We start from the raw sequence: 18,297 nt of genomic DNA, 5'->3' as shown, positions 1-18,297 counted from the left end.
GCTTCTGGTTAGCACATCTGCCTCACAGTTCTTCGGACCTGGGTTCAAATCTGCCTGTGTAGAGTTTGCATGTTCTCCCCGTGCCTGCGTGGGTCTTCTCCTACATCCCAAAAACATGCATGGTAGGTTGATTGAAGACTCTAAATTGCCTGTGAGTGCGAATGGTTGTTTGTTTCTATGTGCCCTGCGATTGGCTGACGACCAGTTCAGGGTGTACCCTACCTCTCGCCCAGAGTCAGGTGGGATAGGTTCCAGCACGCCCGCAACCCTAATGAGGAGAAGCACTATGGAAAATGGATGGACAATTTACGGCTAACGAAAAGACAAAATTTACTATGCCATGAAATTAGAAGAAAAATCTAAATGATCTGAAAATGTATTTTCCTCTGTGTTGAATGAAACTGTGTATGAGTTTCCCTTTTTGAAGTGAACTATCCATCCATCCATTTTCCACACTGCTTCTCCTCACACGGGTCACGGGCGTGCTGGAGCCTATCGCAGCTATCTTCGGTCGGAAGGCGGGGCACACCCTGAACTGGGCGCCAGCCAATCGCAGTGACGAACTCCTGAAATAAATTAACTTTCAAATTTATTGAGATTCACCTGTATATTGACAAATTGCCATCATATAAACAACTTGGGAACTATAACGCCAGAGAAAAGTTACATGTATTGCATATTGAGATTTGAAAAGGACAGTTTCACACCCACCCACACCACCGACCACAATCACACCTCTGACTTCTGCGTTAACCATCCACGAACAGGATGTGAGACGCATCTTCAAACAACAAAAGATTAACAAAGGCCCAGACCATGTGTCCCCATCCTGCCACAAAGTCTGCGCGGACCAGCTTGCTCCAGTCTTCACACATATCTTCAATAGGTCTCTGGAACTGTGCGAAGTACCATCCTGTTTCAAACGCTCCACCATCATTCCAGTTCCCAAGAAACCAACAATCTCGGGTCTAAATGACTGCAGGCCTGTCGCCTTGACATCTGTGGTCATTAAGTCCTTTGAACGTCTCGTGCTGGACCACCTCAAGAGCGTCACAGGTCCCCTGCTGGACCCCATGCAGTTTGCCTACCGAGCAAACAGGTCTGCGGATGATGCAGTCAACATGGGACGGCACTTCATCCTGGAACACCTCGACAGTGCAGGGACCTATGTAAGGATCCTGTTCGTGGACTTCAGCTCAGTGTTGATACAAAAAAGGACAAACTCCGACTGCAACGGACATTCAAAACTGCTGAAGATTGTCGGTACCCCCCCTACCCACCCTTGAGGACTTGCACGTTGCCAGAACTAACACAAGAGCGTGCAAAATCCTCTTGGACCCTCCACATCCCGGTCACCAGCTCTTCCAGCTCCTTCCCTCAGGTAGGCGCTACCGATGAATGCAAACTAGAACTAGCAGACATTCCAACAGCTTTTTCCCTCTTGCAATCAACTTCTTAAACAACTAACCTACAATTCCATTGCAACATGCTGACAATTTTTTTTGTCTTGTGTTTGTTGTCACATTTCTGTGGGGCCAATTATACATTACTCGTGCACTCACTGAAGTAGTCTCGCCACACTGCACTATTTGCATATCTGTTGTTGACCAATACTGGCCACTCATGCCAGAGTAGCATCTGCCCCATTTGCACACTGAATGAGGAGTATCTGCAACATTTGCACAATCAACTCGCGTGAAGTCTTTTTGCACAATTGTCAAATAATAATAATAATTGTACCGGCATTACCAGATAACTAGCAACCCTTTACTGCTCAGTGACTATTTTTGTCAATGTCTTTATGTCTCCAAAGTGTTCTCTGTCAATTGACTGTCTGTTGTCGTACTTGAGCGGCTCCAACTACCATAGACAAATTCCTTGTGTGTTTTTTGGACATACTTGCCAAATAAAGATGATTCTGATTCTGACTGCCAAGAGACATTTATTGCAAGATAATGAAAAATAAAACGATATTGTGACACGGAGAATTTAACTGCTCTGTCATACCTGTACTGCTCACATCCACTTGGTGACGTATTCACACTGTAAGTATTATCACTGTCCATTCATTTATTGTATTCTAGTGCCATTTTAACTGGGCAACTGAATTGTACAAGTTGTCCAGTGTCTACACTTACTCATATTAAGTGATCCACATTTTTAAAAGAAGAGCGTGTAATGGAGATGGCACCAGAGCTTAGGGATTAAACCAAAAATTCCCAAAAAATAAAAACCCAAAACTGAGCTTGATATCAAAATAACATTATGAAAATCATTGACAGGTGCAGTGAAGAGGCGGAGGGAGCAAACAGAAGGACATCTGGTTCAGAGAGTCAGGTGATCATGCAAAGAATATGACAGGAATTCCCATATTTATTACAATGAAACCTGCTCCTACCCAGTCCTGGACTCAAGACGGATTAAATGCGTGGTAAGCGATAGTCTCATATTATGGGATCTTTGTCTTTTAGGTCAAGATTATTTGTCGTAACAAGCAGGAAACCGACAAACCCAATTCCAATGAAGTTGGGACGTTGTGTTAAACATAAATAAAAACAGAATACAATGATTTGCAAATCATGTTCAACCTATATTAAATTGAATACACTACAAAGACAAGATAGTTAATGTTCAAACTGATAAACCTTATTGTTTTTAGCAAATAAGCATTCACTTAGAATGTTATGGCTGCAACACGTTCCAAAAAGGCTGGGACAGGTGGCAAAAAAGGCTGAGAAAGTTGAGGAATGCTCATCAAACACCTGTTTGGAACATCCCACAGGTGAACAGGCTAATTGGGAGTAGGTGGCTTCATGATGGGGTATCATAGGAGCTTCCCTGAATTGCTCAGTCATTCACAAGCAAAGATGGGGCGAGGTTCACCTCTTTGTGAACAAGTGCGTGAGAAAATAGTCAAACAGTTTAAGGAAACCGGAGTGGGAGGAAACCGGAGTGCCCGGAGAAAACCCACCCAGGCATGGGGAGAACATGCAAACTCCATACAGGCGGGGCTGGGAATCGAACCCCGGTCCTCAGAATTGTGAGGCAGACGCTCTAACCAGTCGCTCACCGCGCCGCCAGATAAAGAATCATTTGCTATTAAAAAGCAATGCTCTCGAACACAGGTGTCAAACTCAAGGCCCGGGGGCCAGATCTGGCCTGTCACATCATTTTATGTGGCCTGCGAAAGCAAATCATGTGTGTCAGTTTCCATGATTCTTGCTAAAATCTGTTCAAAATCTTTGTATAATTTTCATATGTAATAAATAGTAATGAACTATTTGAACCCCGGTCCCCGTAACTGTGAGGCAGATGTGCTAACCAGTCGTTTATGAAATTTTGTCAATTTTAGTTTTAGTTGGCAGCACGGTGAACGACTGGTTAGCACATCTGCATCACAGTTTTGAGGACCGGGGTTCAAATTCCGGCCCCGCCTGTGTCAGCTTGCATGTTCTCCCTGTGCCTGTGTGGGTTTTCTCCAGGTACTCCAGTTTCCTCCCACATCCCAAAAACATGTGTGGTAGGTTGATTAAAGACTCTAAATTGGCTGTCGACCAGATCAGGGTGTACCCTGCGTCTCGCCTGAAGATAGCTGGTATAGGCTCCAGCCACGCCTGTTACCCTAGTGAGGATAACCAGTACAGAAAATGGATGGATGTGTGTGTCTGTGGGAAACTCTTTGTATTCTTTACTTTTGAATCAAAATGTTTTTCTCACCAGTTGTATTCAGCTGCAATTAATAATTTTATTTTAGTCATGGGTATTTGGGTCATTGCATTGATGGCCAATTGTGAAAACGAAGCCTTCTGATTAACCAATACAGTATATAAAGGCATGCAATGATGATTACAGTCCATTGGATAATACAGACCCAACAGATTCCAGGGGGGGGGGGGGGGTTCCACCCCCCCCTGGAGCCGTCACCTTATTTTGGTGGAGGGGTTTGTGTGTCCCCATGATCCTAGGAGCTAAGTTGTCTGAGGCTTCATGCCCCTGGTAGGGTCAGCCATGGCAAACAGGTCCTAGGTGAGGGACCAAACAAAGCACGCTCAAAGAAGAGTACAAATATTGGATCTCATTTTCCCTCGCTCGGATGCGGGTTACCAGGGCCCACCTCTGGAGCCAGGCCTGTTGGTGGGGCTTGAAGGCGAGCGCCTTGTGGCTCGGCCTGCACCCATGAGGCCCTGCCGGGCAGAGCCGAAAGGGTAATGTGGGTCCCCCTTCCCATGGGCTCACCACCGGTGGGAGGGACCATAGTGGTCGGGTGCAGTGTGAGCTGGGCGGTGGCCGACGGCAGGGACCTTGGCGATCCGATCCCCGGCTACAGAAGCTGACTCTAGAGACGTTGAATGTCACCTCTCTGGCAAGGAAGGAGGCCGAGGTGGTGTGTGAGGTCAAGAAGTTCCGACTAGTTATAGTCGGGCTCGCCTCTACACACGGCTTGGGGTCTGGTACCAGTCTTCTCAAGAGGGGTTGGACTCTCTTCCACTCTGGAGTTGCCCACGGTGAGAGGTGCCGAGCAGGTGTGGGCATACTTATTGCCCCCCGGCTCGGTGCCTGTACGTTGGGGTTCACCCCGGTGGACAAGAGGGTAGCCTCCCTCCACCTTCAGGTGGGGGGACGGGTCCTGACTGTTGTTTATGCCTATGCACCAAACAGCAAACAGCAGTCCTTGGATGGGGTGTTGGAGAGCGCTCCTGCTGGGGACTCCCATCGTTCTGCTGGGGGACTTCAATGCTCACGTGGGCAATGAGAGTGAGACCTGGAGGGGCGTGATTGGGAGGAACATCCCTCCCCAACCAGAACCCGAGTGGTGTGCTGTTATTGGACTTCTGAGCTCATCACCGATTGTCCATAATGAACACCATGTTCAAGCATAAGGGTGTCCAACGTGCACTTGGCACCAGGACACCTTGGTTCGCAGTTCGATGATTTACTTTGTGGTTGTGTCATTGGACTCTCGGGTGGAGTGGGGCGGAGCTTTCAACTGATCACCACCTGGTGGTGAGTTGGCTCTGATGGTGGGGGACGATACCGGTCCGACCTGGCAGGCCCAAAAGTATTGTGAGGGTCTTGTGGGAACGTCTGGCAGAATCCCCTGTCAGAAGGAGTTTCAACTCCCACCTCCGGCAGAACTTCTCCCACGTCCTGGGGGACTCACTGGAGCGGTTGGCAGTCGAGTATGAAGCGGCTGGGATGAAAATCAGCACCTCCAAATCTGAGTCCATGGTCTTCAGTCGGAAAAGGGTGGCGTGCCTTCTCCAGGTCGGGGATGAGATCCTGCCCGAAGTGGAGGAGTTCAAGTATCTTGGGGTCTTGGGGGAAGAATGGAACGGGAGATCGACAGGTGGATCGGTGCAGCGTCTGCAGTGATGCAGAATTTTTATCGGTCCGTTGTGGTGAAGAAGGAGCTAAGCCGAAAGGCGAAGCTCTCAATTTACTGGTCGATCTACATTCCTACCCTCACCTACGGTTACGAGCTGTGGGTCGTGACCGAAAGAACAAGATCCTGGATACAAATGAGTTTCCTTTGCAGGGTGTCCCGGCTCTCCCTTCGCGATAGGGTGAGAAGCTCAGTCATCCGGGAGGGGCTCAGAGTAGGGCCGCTGCTCCTCCGCATTGAGAGGAGTCAGATGAGGTGGCTCGGGCGTCTGATTAGGATGCCTCCTGGACGCCTTCCTGGTGAGGTTTTCCGGACATGTCCCACTGGGAGGAGACCCCAGGGAAGACCCAGGACACGCTGGAGAGACTGTCTCCCGGTTGGCCTGGGAATGCCGCAATGGTTTGTTTTGAAGACACAGAACGGTAGATTGTTTGTGGTGTGTTTTGCTTGACATTAACACATTTTCAAAAAGTATTGAATTGAAAAATAGCAGATAGTCTCCATACTAAATGTGTTGCTTTAATAATATTCAGTTAGTGTTACACAGCAGTAGTAACTGCATTGTCAGCAAATCTTTCAAATATAAGTCTTGGAGTTTCCTACAAAACGCTTTACAAGTGTAATCTAATATTAAAAACCAAGCACGTTATTTAGATTCTACTTTTGCATCCACCCTAAGTGGGAGTCTTAAATTGGGCTGGCCTGAATGGTTGATTCTGAATGGCTGGTGACACCTCTGACTCGAGTGAGGTGGTATCGATGATGAATGGCTGGATGGCGACCAATCAAGGGTGTACTCTCACCCAAAGTTAGCTGGGATGCACTCCAGCTTACCCATGACCTTTATGAGGACAAGTGCTCTAGAAAATAAATTGAATGCAAGTCTTTTTTTTTTTTTTTTTGTCAAATTTTAATGTGAATCACTGTGACCCAATACAATATGACAAAGGCAACACTTTTAAGATAAAACCGATTTATTAAAGAACACAAAGTATATCATTCAACCCAACAATGCTGACAACAGACCACTTTTCAAATATAATTCACAGTGTGATGAGAGCAAAGAATAAAATTATGGAGCCAGTCACATTCTGTCCATCTGTAAATTACCAAACTCATAAAATGGAGAAAGGTCCCTGATCACATTGCCTCCATCTTCACTTAATATGTACAATCAAGTACGTGCCTTTTATAGGCATGCCGGTGTTCTTGTTTACATATCAAGTGTTGCACTGCTTATATTAGAGATAAACATTACAGCGCGAGTCGAAGAAATCATAAAACAGTCAAAATTTTGTCACTTTCTTCCATTGCAGACTGACTGTAATTGAAATAAGATTTGTTTTACGAAAAGAGTGCTTTCATTGCTCTGGCCGAGAATACATGCAGTCGTACATGGACACAATTGGTGATACCCTTTCTAATGAAAGAAAAACCCATAATGGTCACTGAAACAACTTGAAACCAACCAAAGTTAGAGTAAATAAAAATGACTGAAAATTAACCAATGAAAATTAGACATTGCTTTTGAATTATGGTTCAACAGAATAATAAAAAAAAAAAAACTCAATGAATCAGGCTGGACAAAAATGATGGCATCCCTGATAAGATTGAATATAATTGACCATAGGGACATCTTAAATTAAGGTGTGTCCTGAAATATGTAATCAGTTAGTCTGACTATTTAAAAGTCACTGTGCTACTCATTGACTGTAATAAAACTGTGCAACTAAATATTAAAGGTAACATAATTTTGTTCAGGCCCGTTTCATTAGTTGGCTTTTTAAAACAATTCTGTTTTACCGCAATTAAAAAGCAACGTCTGATTTTCATTTGTTAATTTTCCGTGAATTTTCATTTAATACTATTGTCAGTTATTACGGTGACATTTGTTCATTTTTATTTAATTAACAGAAGGGTACCAACAATTTTGTCAGCTTGTGTATGTGCACTTCTGCATACAGTGAGTGGTACTAAGGAAAAGAGAGCGCATCAGAGTTCACTCTGAGCGAGACTCTGGATTAATATACACCATTCTGCTCTCTTCTGTTTAATAACGGTTGGGGTGAGAGTTTGCAAAGCCAGGTGTGGCTTCTCACACAAGGCCTCAGCTATACAGATGACATACATGCCACAATCATAGCTGTTCTGTTGTACAGGACTGGGCTCCTCCACAAATGCAGCCTTTCTCCCTACACACAACATGGGTTCTAACTTGCTAGCAATGCGCCGGGCATGCAGAGAGTTGCTGCCATTTTGAGAGTCATAGTGAGAGAAGTGGTTGGATTTATGATGGTACACCAGAAGGCTCCAGTGGGACCCCCCAGCACTCTGCTCTGAATTGTCGTTCACAGCCAGGAAGACCCAACGACGCGAGGCCAGCTCCAGAGGGTCAAGAAACATGGCTAACTCCTCTGGGCAGGAAGAGCACTTGATAAACTGGGTGACCTGCGGGCTGACAAAGACAACACTCTCCCCCAGGATTCGGAAGCGCTCACTAGCAAAGTACTCAAAGGCAAATCCGATGATTTGGTCATTCAGCCAGTGGGGTCCTTCCAGAAGGGAAACATCAGAGCGGCGAAGCAGGCTGTCCTGGTAGCTCAGCACCACATGGTCCATCCTTCAAACACATACAAAATGTCAGTCACATGAACAGCTTTAAGAAATACAATTTAAACGCTCAACAATCTTGTTCTAAAGTTGTTACATTTTCATACTTCTGTATCAGATGTTGACCACTTGAACTCACCTGTTTACTAGTTTTAAAGTACTTTTGTCTTGTTTCAGATAAGGGATATAGTCAGATGCAGCCCATTTATGAAGCACCTTCACTTGTGAAAGAAATAAACACACGTCTTGATTTAAAGACATACAAACTAAACAAGTACGTGTCCTGAAACGGTTCAGTGGAGGATATCGTATGGGCGCGTTCGCCATGACGTCACCAGGTAGTGGTGTATCGGTTGGCAAAAAGAATGTCCAAGTCAACGGCTACCCAGGATGTATCCAGTAATTACCGCTTATTTTGTATTAATTAATAAATTGTCGTGTAGTGTTCCGTCATATGATACAGATTTGATCAAAAATTATTCTAAGATGATTGATTGATTCGTATATAAATTACAAATTGTTATGAGCCTCACACTTTTAACCAAATGTGCAAATGCGCGTCACGTATCGAGACGTTTCGCCGTCTAAACATTTTCCAGTCAACAAACTGAATGATTCAAACTTACTTGTATGCGTCAAGAGACTTGTAGATTTTCATTAGATCTTTTGTGTAGGACGAAATTAAAAGTTGTCGATCAAAAACATTGCCTCAGGACAGGCCGGGTGGACGGATTTGGGACTCATATGTCCGTAACTTTGTTTTTAAGGCAAATTCTGGTTGCCGCTGTTGTACGGAAACTTTGCTGCATATCGTTGCTTAGCATTAGCTGGCACAAACTTTCATACTGCGATAAAAAAGGCACGAAAACAAGGTTTCTTAGCCAATATGATATGGAAGCGGTTGGACACTTTGCTCGTCAGTTTTGGCGCATGCGCAAACGTACGTCGCCGTGACGTTTACGAACGCTCTCATAGTGAATTATAGCGCACTGCTGCGTTAGCATGAGCTGGCTAATCACATTTCCCCACATCACAAGAAGCCTAAAAACTCATCAAGACGCACATGCATCCCGTAACCCATTAAACCTGTCCTATTGAGCTCAAATGACTGTGGCTAATTCAAGGTGGCTTACGAAGCTATAACCTCAACTCTCCTTGCAACGGCTGCCGTAAACCCCTTTGACTTTGAGTAAACATTCACAATTTGCGACAGTGGGAGGAGCCGAGGCGTAAAAAAGACAAGTGGTTTAAAAATTATTTTGTAAAAATTAAACACACGTAGTGTATGTATTTTATAGAAATATATATGTTTACATTTAGTCTAATAATATATTTAATAGGTGTGTGAAAGAACTTCGCCGTCTTGCGCCGGCTTCCTGTTATGTCGCTCCGCCGCGTGAGCGCGCTTGAGGACGAGGTCGCGCTGATTAGCTGCTAACGCTCACACAAGAGAAGAGAAGAGTTGGGAGGCGAAGTCAGTCACGAGCGGCGCTCAATCCCACTAAACAGCTCACTCGCTCGGATAAATCATCATGCCTTACTCCGCGTCACAGAGTTGATTTGCGGGGAGTTACCCCGAGGTGAGCGGCTGAGTGAGGATAGGAGAAGACATTGGAGTGGAATGGCGTGAAAATGCAGGGAATTAAATAAGAGTTTAACGGTGGCGACGGAGGAGGGAGTGAAGCTTCAACTGCTATAAGTGACTTTCGGCGTACTCGTTTGGAGGTAAGAATTTAACCTACTGACTTAACTTGGAGTTGTACAGAGGTTCACAAGTCACTTCTTGTTTGTGCCCCTTACGCTCCTCTCTGCGCACTCCATCGCACGATAGTTGCCGAGGCGCGCGTGCTGTGACTTGACAAGCTCAAGCTCAAGCACGGCGCGTTTGTGGACGTCCCTGCGACTGTTCAACTGACTTGCCCCTTCTCAATGGTACACTTGACTCATTTAAGTGAAGTGTGTGTGTGTGTGTGTGTGTGTGTGTGTGTGTGCGCGTGTGCGTGTGCGTGCGTGCGTGTGTGAACCAGCGTTCTGAATCTGGTATTTGGACCCGTGTGCTTTCCCACGTATTATTTGGAAGAGGTCAGTGAAGGAAGCGGAGGGCAAAGTTTCTGTAGTTGTGCTGAAGTGAAGAAACTACTGATCCATGGGTCTCATCTTAGAAAACTTCACATGATGTGCGAAAAGGTGCCCGTCATGGAACTCTGAAATGTTTTTTTAATTGGGCCCATAGGCTGGATACATCCTTGACTGGTCGCCAGCCAGTCGTAGGCCACTTGTTGACAAACAACCATTCAATCTCACATTCTAGGGATAGACTGATCATCGGGTTGGTGACAATATTCGGCCTTTTGACACATCGGCATCAACCTTAGTTAAATTCCGACTGCTGATAATAAATACATTTAAAAGGGTACACTTAAGGGAACTATTTATTGATACAGTTAACATTTTTAATCTAACTTTGCAAAATATGCTGCTGACCCTGGGAGAGCCCTGCAGTTTTTTTCTTTGAATTTAAAACAAAGTTAAGTGAAAACACAATTATAAATATTCATAAGTAGGTGGGCCTCGTTCCAGCTTTCCATTAGATTGGGGATCCTTGGTCAGAATCAACTTTATAGGCCAAGTATGTGACAAGACAAACAAGGAATTTGTCTCTGGTAGTCGGAACCACTCTAATATGGCAACAAACAGCCACTATGACAAAATATACATTTAGCACAGAAAAAACATCAGTATGGAGTGTAATTGAGCAATGAAAGTGTACCACTAGTGTGACGATGCTGATATAATGGCAAATGATGCACTCCTCAAGCAATTTAGAGTAATTTAAAGTGACTAATAATGCACTGATCTGGTACAGTGACGATTGTGGAAATAGTGAAGAGTTCTCAAACACATAAGTGGGCAGTAGTAATCAACAACAGTATGCAAATAGTGCAGCGTGATAAAACAGTGAGTGTAGGAATAATGTACAAGTGTCCCGACAGAGATGTGCAAAGTTGGCAGCATGCTACAATAAAATTTTAAGTTAACTGCTTAAGAAGTTAATGGCGAGAGGGAAGACGCTGTTGCAATGTCTGCTGGTTTTAGTTTGCATTGTTCGATAGTGCCTACCTGAGGGAAGGCGCTGGAATAAGTGATGACCAGGATGTGGATGGTCCAAAAGGATTTTGCATCCCCTTGTATTATAGTCTTGGCAGCGTGCAAGTCCTCAAGAGTAGGTAGGGGGGGTACAGACGATTTTTCCGGCAGTCCTGATTGTCTGTTGCAGTCGGAGTATGTCCTTTTTTTGTAGCAGCACCAAACCAGACTGTGATGGATGAACACAGAACCGATTCAATGACTGCTGTGTGGAACTGTCTCAACAGCTCCTGTGGCAGGCTGTGCTTCCTCAGAAGCCACAGAAAGTACAGCCTGTGCTGGGCCTTTTTGAGGATGGAGTTGATGTTGGTCTCCCACTTCAGGTCCTGGGAGACTGTAATTCCCTTAAACTTGAAGGTCTCGACGAGGGCTGCACGATATTTTGTTTGCGCATCGTCATTGCGATGTACGTGTGCGCAATAGTCACATTGCACGGTCTGCTGCGATGTTGGTGTACTGTCATATGCAGAGAATCTACTGTAATATTAAAAGTGACCAGCAGAGGAACTGCAGCATTTCCTATTTCGCTCTTCAGAATGAAACTAGGCAGGCATGCGGCAGCTGCGTGAGTGCACAAGGTGCGTTCAGGGAAACTGCATAGATGAATGTTATTTTGTAATACAGTACATAATCGTAAAAATGGATAACTAGGAAAATTATTTGTATCAGAATGCTTTAGTTAAAACACTATAATCACGCTGTGATGATATGTAATTTATTTTATTTTGTAATATAAGAAGAGAGAAACTTTGTTGAAATAGTCAGCCAGAGATGCGAGGAATGCAAAGTTATCAATGTCCTTTCACCATCGTTCCTGTCATACTGTGTTGCATGTTTTTGTTTGCACGATTAGGACAAAAGTCCTTCTTTTATTTTAATTCCTCATATAAAATCATTCAAGCAACAATGTTTTTTTTTGTCATTTTTGAGATTGTATGGTGGAAGCTGCAGCTTGCTACTAGGGTGGACTGAATGGGTAGCAACAATGGGGAAATTAAATGCCAGTATTTTGAGGGTAATAGCCCGTCAGCAACATATTGAGGGAAAAAAAGATCTATGAACTAGTTTGTTCTTGGACAGGGGAACTTAGTTCAAAATTTTGAATTATGAACTATTAACTGTACTGGTTCATTTTTGGAACGGTGAACTGAACTTTAACAAATTCCCGTAGAAAAAGAAACATTTGAAACTCTGATCCTGTATTATTTCACATCGCAATATACTGTATATTGCAGGTTTAAAAAAATATATTGCAATGTAATTTTTTTCCAATATCGTGTGGCCCGAGTCTCTATGTTGACACAGGGCAGTTGGACAGCGTGAGGGGCAGCTGTGGCGAAGGATGTTTCCTGAAGTCCACGATCATCTCTACAGTCTTGAGCGCGTTCAGCTCCAAGTTGTGTTGGCTGCACCAAAACTCCAGCCGCTCAACTTCCTCTCGATATGCAGACTCGTCACCGTCTTTGATGAGACCGATAACCGTGGTGTCGTCTACAAACTTCAGGGGTTTGACAGCCGTGTGCATTGAGGTGAAGTCGTTCACGTAGAGAGAAAAGAGCAGCGGAGAGAGGACCCATCCTAGGGGGGCCCAAGTGCTGATGGCGTGTGTGGATGAGGTGGTGTTCCCCAGAGTCACTTGCTGTTTCCTGCCTATCAGGGAGCTGTAGATCCACTGGTAGACGGCAGGTGAGAAGCTTGGAGGAGAGGAGTTCAGGGATGATGGTGTTGAACGCAGAGCTGAAGTCCACGAACAGGATCCTCGCGTAGGTCCCTGCGGCATTAAGGTGTTCCAAGAGGATGTGCAGTCCCATTTGGATGTCCATTTTCTTAGCAGCCCGCAGCATAGACTAAACTGAACGTTTGACTCTGGGTTCTTTATAACCAGTATCACTCTCAAACCTATGAACTAAAAGGCAACATGTGTGGAACTAACCCAATTGACTCAATACTCATTAATTAATGTTTCAGCTAAAAGTTAAGTATAGGATTGTTAAAATCGTTACTTGGGACAGTTTTATCACGTCAAATGGTTTATATGTGCACGTTTTAACTTCCTGTTTTAAGCTTGTAGCGCATTCTTCTTAGTTGGTTTTCACTGCTTCTTCCTTGGTTTTCGGCACTTCTTATTCGGGGCCGGCAGACTAGGCATCAAAACTGGGACCTGAAATGTTTACATTTGAACAATTCCGGGAGAACCGGAACATTAGTCCCGGTTCCAATCGCTTCTCGATCCAATCGCCCAACCCTATTCGTGACTGGTCAATGCAGAAAGAGGAGCCAGAGGTGTGATGGTGGTTGTCGCTGGTGTGGCTGGAGTGTGAACATGTCCTTTACAAACCTGCAGTAGAAGGTATTCAAGGCATCAGCCTGTCCTTTGTTGATCGCTTGTCGTTAGTCAGTGTTTATAATCTTCGCCAAACTGATGCAAAGTTGTGAGCAGCAAACTGGTTTTCCATCTTTTCTGCATAATTTATCTTTGCGATGTTGATTTAATTTGTCACCTGGTTTCTGGTCTGATTGTACAGAGTGAGGTATTGGCTTGGAGATGCAGCAAAGTATTGGTGGAAAAAACAGTTATTCTGCATCCCTAGTCTGTTGTCTAAGACAGAGATAAAAAACTTGAACTTGAAGCTATTGAACAAACATATGCTTAAAGGCAACAAAGTTAAGTCTTAAAGTTTGTATTTTTCAGATTTTGACACAGTATGTTCCCTTTTAATGTAAATGAATATCGGCTCCAAATATCCGTTATTGGCCTACTTTACCAATAATCAGTATTAGTGATGCACTGAAATTTCAACCACTGAAATGTTTCAATTGAAATAGCCTAAAAGTGCACTTTCGGTTTCAGACCGAAATACTTTTTTCACAGCTATAGAACACAGACAGCCAGTGTATGCAAGTGTATACCTCATATAAAGAATCCATCCATCCATCAATTCTCTGCGCCGCTTATCCTCACAAGGGTCACGGGAGTGCTGGAGCCTATCCCAGTGGGATACACCCTGAACTGGTTGCCAGCCAATCGCAGGGCACATATAAACAAACAACCATTCGCACTCACATTCACACATACGGGCAATTCAGTCTTCAATTAACCTACCATGCATGTTTTTTGGGATATGGGAGGAAACCGGAGTGCCCGGAGAAAACCCATGTAGGCACGGGGAGAACATGCAAACTCCACACAGGCGGGGCTGGGAATCGAACCCCGGTCCTCAGAACTGTGAGGCAGACGCTCTAACCAGTCGTCCACCGTGCCACCAGATTAAGACTCATTTACGATTGAAAAGCAATGCTCTAGAGCACAGGTGTCAAACTCAAGGCCCGGGGGCCAGATCTGGCCCGCCACATCATTTTATGTGGCCCGCGAAAGCAAATCATGTAAATTTCCATGATTTTTGCTAAGATCTGTTCCAAATTTTTGTATAGTATTCATATGTAATAAATAGTAATGAACTATTGTAAGCATGTTTTGCTTCCAAACCCGTTTTACAGTTAGTTGAACAAACCATTATCCTTGACTTCTGATTTCAAAGTGAATTATCCATCAATTTGTTGTCTATGTATAATAATATGATGAGGGAATTAAACATTGATATGGTTTTACAAACATAATGGCCCTCTGAAGAAAACTGTATCGACAATGTGTCCCGCGACAAAAATGAGTTTGACGCCCCTGCTCTGGAGAGTCTGAATGTCCAGTTGAATTAACTGGGAGGTCACTTTATTACACGCACCCTACACTCACGGATTGAAAATGACAGTGCTATAAATCAACCATTAATGTGACATAAGCATAAATGTTAAAGGTGCCATATTTTACGAAACAAAATGTTTCTACTATTCGGAATGTTATATTGTCTCTATGGTGCCTCAGTAAACGTGAAATATTAATTAAAATCCTCCACACATTCCTAAATTCCAGACGTTTTTCTGCCAAGAGTCTTGAAATCTGGTCATTTGAATTTCTCAAGATTATCTATGTCACTAGTGAAGAGCGCCGCCTACCTCTTCGCTCCCGAGCCAGCGCTGTCAACATAACAAACAAGTGTGCCTCCTACACCGAGGCAACCAGTCAGAGGAAAGGGGGCGGTGTTAGCCAAATATGAACAAAGCGGATACAAAACTGGATCGAACAGAGGTAGCTGTCAGAAAAGCCTTTTCTTGACACTGGTATGACAAAACTATTTATTTATTTAATGAAATTGACACTTTTAAACTAGGTCCATGTTAGAGAGTCACTCTATGGAGGTCTAATTAGCCAAAATATGGGACCTTTAAATAACACACACAGTGTATTCAACAAACTGCTGGTAACATAAACACACATTAATAACAAAAATAACGTTTTTTTTTACTGCAATAATTCAAATGTCGCAATTAATTATGGTAACTGCGTGGCTTTTCCGTCATCATGTTAGCGGCTGCTACACTGTAAAAAATGATTTTGGAGCGTGGTAAATATAATCCATGAAAATCATCTAAAATTTACATTATTTTAGATAGGTAAGTACCCTAAAATTTAGGGTAAATTTTACCTACACTACCCAAGAGTAAAAAGTCTTACCAATAATTTTTTTGTAAAATCCACCTAAAAACCAGTAGATGATGAAATCCCTAAATTCCTTGCAATTGTACATTGAGGAACATTGATTGTCCTTAAGCTGTTCGACTATTTTCTCACGCACTTGTTCACAAAGAGGTGAACCTCGCCCTGTCTTTGCTTGTGAATGACTGAGCTCCTTTTATACCCAATCATGGCACGCACCTGCTCCCAATTAGCCTGGTAACCTGTGGGATGTTCCAAACAGGTGTTTGTTTCCTCAACTTTCTCAGTCTTTTTTGCCACCTGTCCCAGCTTTTCCGGAACATGTTGCAGCCATAAAATCAAAATTAATGATTATTTGCTAAAAACAATAAAGTTTATCAGTTTGAACATTAAATATCTTGTCTTTATAGTGTATTCAATTAAATATAGCTTGAACATGATTTGCAAATCATTGTATTCTGTTTTTATTTATTTTTAACACAATTTACCAACTTCATTGGAATTGGGGTTGTAATATTATTAGGCCCTCTCTGAATCATTGTGTTCATTCATCTTGTGTGAGCCTCAACATACCTGGAAAAACTCACCAATTTTTCCATGAGCATGTATCCTGGTGAAAATGTTTTAATTTTTAAAACTAACCCAGTAGCGCTTCCTGTTTAACACAACGTCCCAACTTCATTGGAATTGGGGTTGCAGAATCAGCGTAGACAGCAACATGAAGACAGGTAGTGGAAACCGGGAGTGAATTAATACGTCACCGCTGCTACTTCACTTGAGAAAATGGGCCTATGAATTTAAAAGTACACTAATATAATGTGTATTTAGAGTATGAGATAAGCTTTATTAGCCCGACAATGGGGAATTTGCACAATTTCAGCAGCAATAGTGGATACAGGAAATACAATAAGAGCATGCGAGAGAAGTCATTTGGCTGCAAATATGTCACCAGTACAAGGTTGATACAGATAGAGAAAAATAACGAATATTGAATCCATTATTTTTTAACGATTACAATTACAGAGTAATGATTATGTTGTGAAACTGAACAGTATGCTGAATAATTTTTTTTTTTATCCTACTAAATAACATACAGCAATAAATGTCTCACGGTAATGTTCTTGACATGATTTTAAAAATATTGAAATTCAGACATTGTTCTGGAAGTGAATTTCTGTAGGTTGGCAGCTATGCAGTCTTAGCCATAAATGCAATGTTACCAATAATTGGCATTTTTATAATTAATAATTGGTGGGTTTGATTTATTTTTATATTTTAATTATTGTAAAGCGCTCTGTGTGTGTCTGTCGGTATCTGTGTTGGCCCTGAAAAACCCCACAAAAGCACAGGGAGAACATGCCACCTCCACACAAGAAGGCCCAAGCCGAGAGTTGAAACTCGAACCTCCAGAACTTTGAGGCAAACGTGCTAACCACTGGGCACCGTGGTACTGCCCACAGCAGAGATTGATGTTTTAAGTTTGCGTTATCACTTTCAAAACGCATTCTTGTTTCAGATAACCACCTTTGTATCATTTGGTAAGGGTTTGAGGAGAATAACTTTGATTCAAGTAGTAGTGCTACCTCCTGGAGCTTGTCCCGCCCTGGGCTGTGCACAGGTGATGAGAGTAAAGTGGGCCTGTCCTGTGGGAATGTGATTTCTGAGAAGACACAGCTGCTATAGTATGAGAAGCAGCCCCAGCGGAGACTCCAGCAACTGGTCCCTGTCGACATCCGATACCCCGCAGGATCTCTGTCTGCTATTTGTAAAGACTGGCCTCAGTTTATCACGTCAGCTTGTGTCTGTGATATCAGCAGCACCGTTTCACTTCGCTGTGCCTCGAAGACTTAACCTTTTCCTTTGTGATGAGTAGTGCAATGAACGAATCTGTGCCAATTCAAGTTTACTTGTGAGCGTCTTAAACAACAACAACAAACGCTGAGTCAGAAGTTTTCGGATTTGAATGAAATTGAATCAAAGAATAAGATACCAGGACAAGCTGTTGCCCAGCCGTATTTACTGCTTGTTTTACGTCGGCCATTTTGGCACACTTTGGATCCGCAGTTGTACAGTGGCTTCCAAGTCCTGTAGTTTTTCATGAATGACAGATGCACGAAGCCCTCTCCCCAGAGACAATAATCTCCACGGAACGAGGTGTCTGATGCCTGTCCCCGAAGAGCTTCATACCTGTTCACAACTGTTCATTACTGTGACCGCGGCAGAATGAATGGGAGAAAGTTGTACAAGCTTAATTCATCCCATCGTGGCAGATAATTGCTAGCAGGTAGCAGCTAACTAGCAGCTAATGTTATCAGCCAGCATGGATTTACGTATTTTGCGAGTTCAATCCTGTGCCCACGTGACCGCAAGATACTGAACCCCCAGTTTTTCCTGGTGCCGCGTCATCAGTAGGTGAATGAAGAGTTGGTGTTAAAGTGCTTTGCGTTCCTTGAAGGTGGAACAAAAACACTATACAAGTGCAAGCGCAAGCCCATTTTTGTGGAATATATAAATGCTCTTGTGCAAATTATCTTAACTTTGGAACTACAATCTTGAGGTTATTACCCATCACAGTGCAATAACATCGTCAACACCATAAATTCTG

At 43.5% G+C, this 18,297-nt stretch overlaps 2 protein-coding genes across 11 annotated transcripts in view; one reads left to right on the top strand and one right to left on the bottom strand.

Annotated features, from left to right (window-relative positions):
* Window positions 1-6,337: 6,337 nt before the first annotated feature.
* On the bottom strand, window positions 6,338-9,157 carry senp8 (SUMO peptidase family member, NEDD8 specific). 3 transcript variants are annotated; one of them, XM_061702831.1, is made up of 3 exons: window positions 8,620-9,157; window positions 8,133-8,214; window positions 6,338-8,003 (listed from the first exon to the last, which is right to left on the bottom strand). In XM_061702831.1, coding segments are annotated over exons 1-3 (711 nt in total). In that variant the 5' UTR covers window positions 8,621-9,157; the 3' UTR covers window positions 6,338-7,375. The 3 variants fall into 3 exon arrangements, with proteins under 3 accessions (XP_061558815.1, XP_061558833.1, XP_061558824.1); XM_061702849.1 differs by having other exon boundaries at window positions 8,133-8,209; XM_061702840.1 differs by lacking the exon at window positions 8,133-8,214.
* Window positions 9,158-9,412: 255 nt separating this feature from the next.
* The window catches only part of myo9aa (myosin IXAa), a 153,069-nt gene continuing 144,184 nt past the window's right edge, over window positions 9,413-18,297 (top strand). For 7 of the 8 annotated variants that reach the window (XM_061670378.1, XM_061670381.1, XM_061670377.1 and 4 more), the window contains exon 1: window positions 9,413-9,718. The gene's annotated coding sequence lies outside the window, so the exon portion shown is untranslated. Of the gene's footprint in view, window positions 9,719-9,824; window positions 9,926-18,297 lie in introns of all 8 variants that reach the window. The other variant, XM_061670375.1, reaches the window with a different exon arrangement.

Source organism: Phycodurus eques, chromosome 2 (assembly GCF_024500275.1).
Source record: "Phycodurus eques isolate BA_2022a chromosome 2, UOR_Pequ_1.1, whole genome shotgun sequence".
NCBI lineage: Eukaryota > Metazoa > Chordata > Actinopteri > Syngnathiformes > Syngnathidae > Phycodurus > Phycodurus eques.
Note: the sequence above shows the minus strand (reverse complement) of the source record. Positions and strands in the feature narration are given on the sequence as shown.

Bases quoted from the DNA above. Each gene is read 5' to 3' on its own strand.
- senp8 (XM_061702831.1), bottom strand. The intron at 8,004-8,132 runs GTGAGTTCAAGT...ATGTGTTTGAAG, and splicing joins ACTTTAAAACTAGTAAACAG to GATGGACCATGTGGTGCTGA.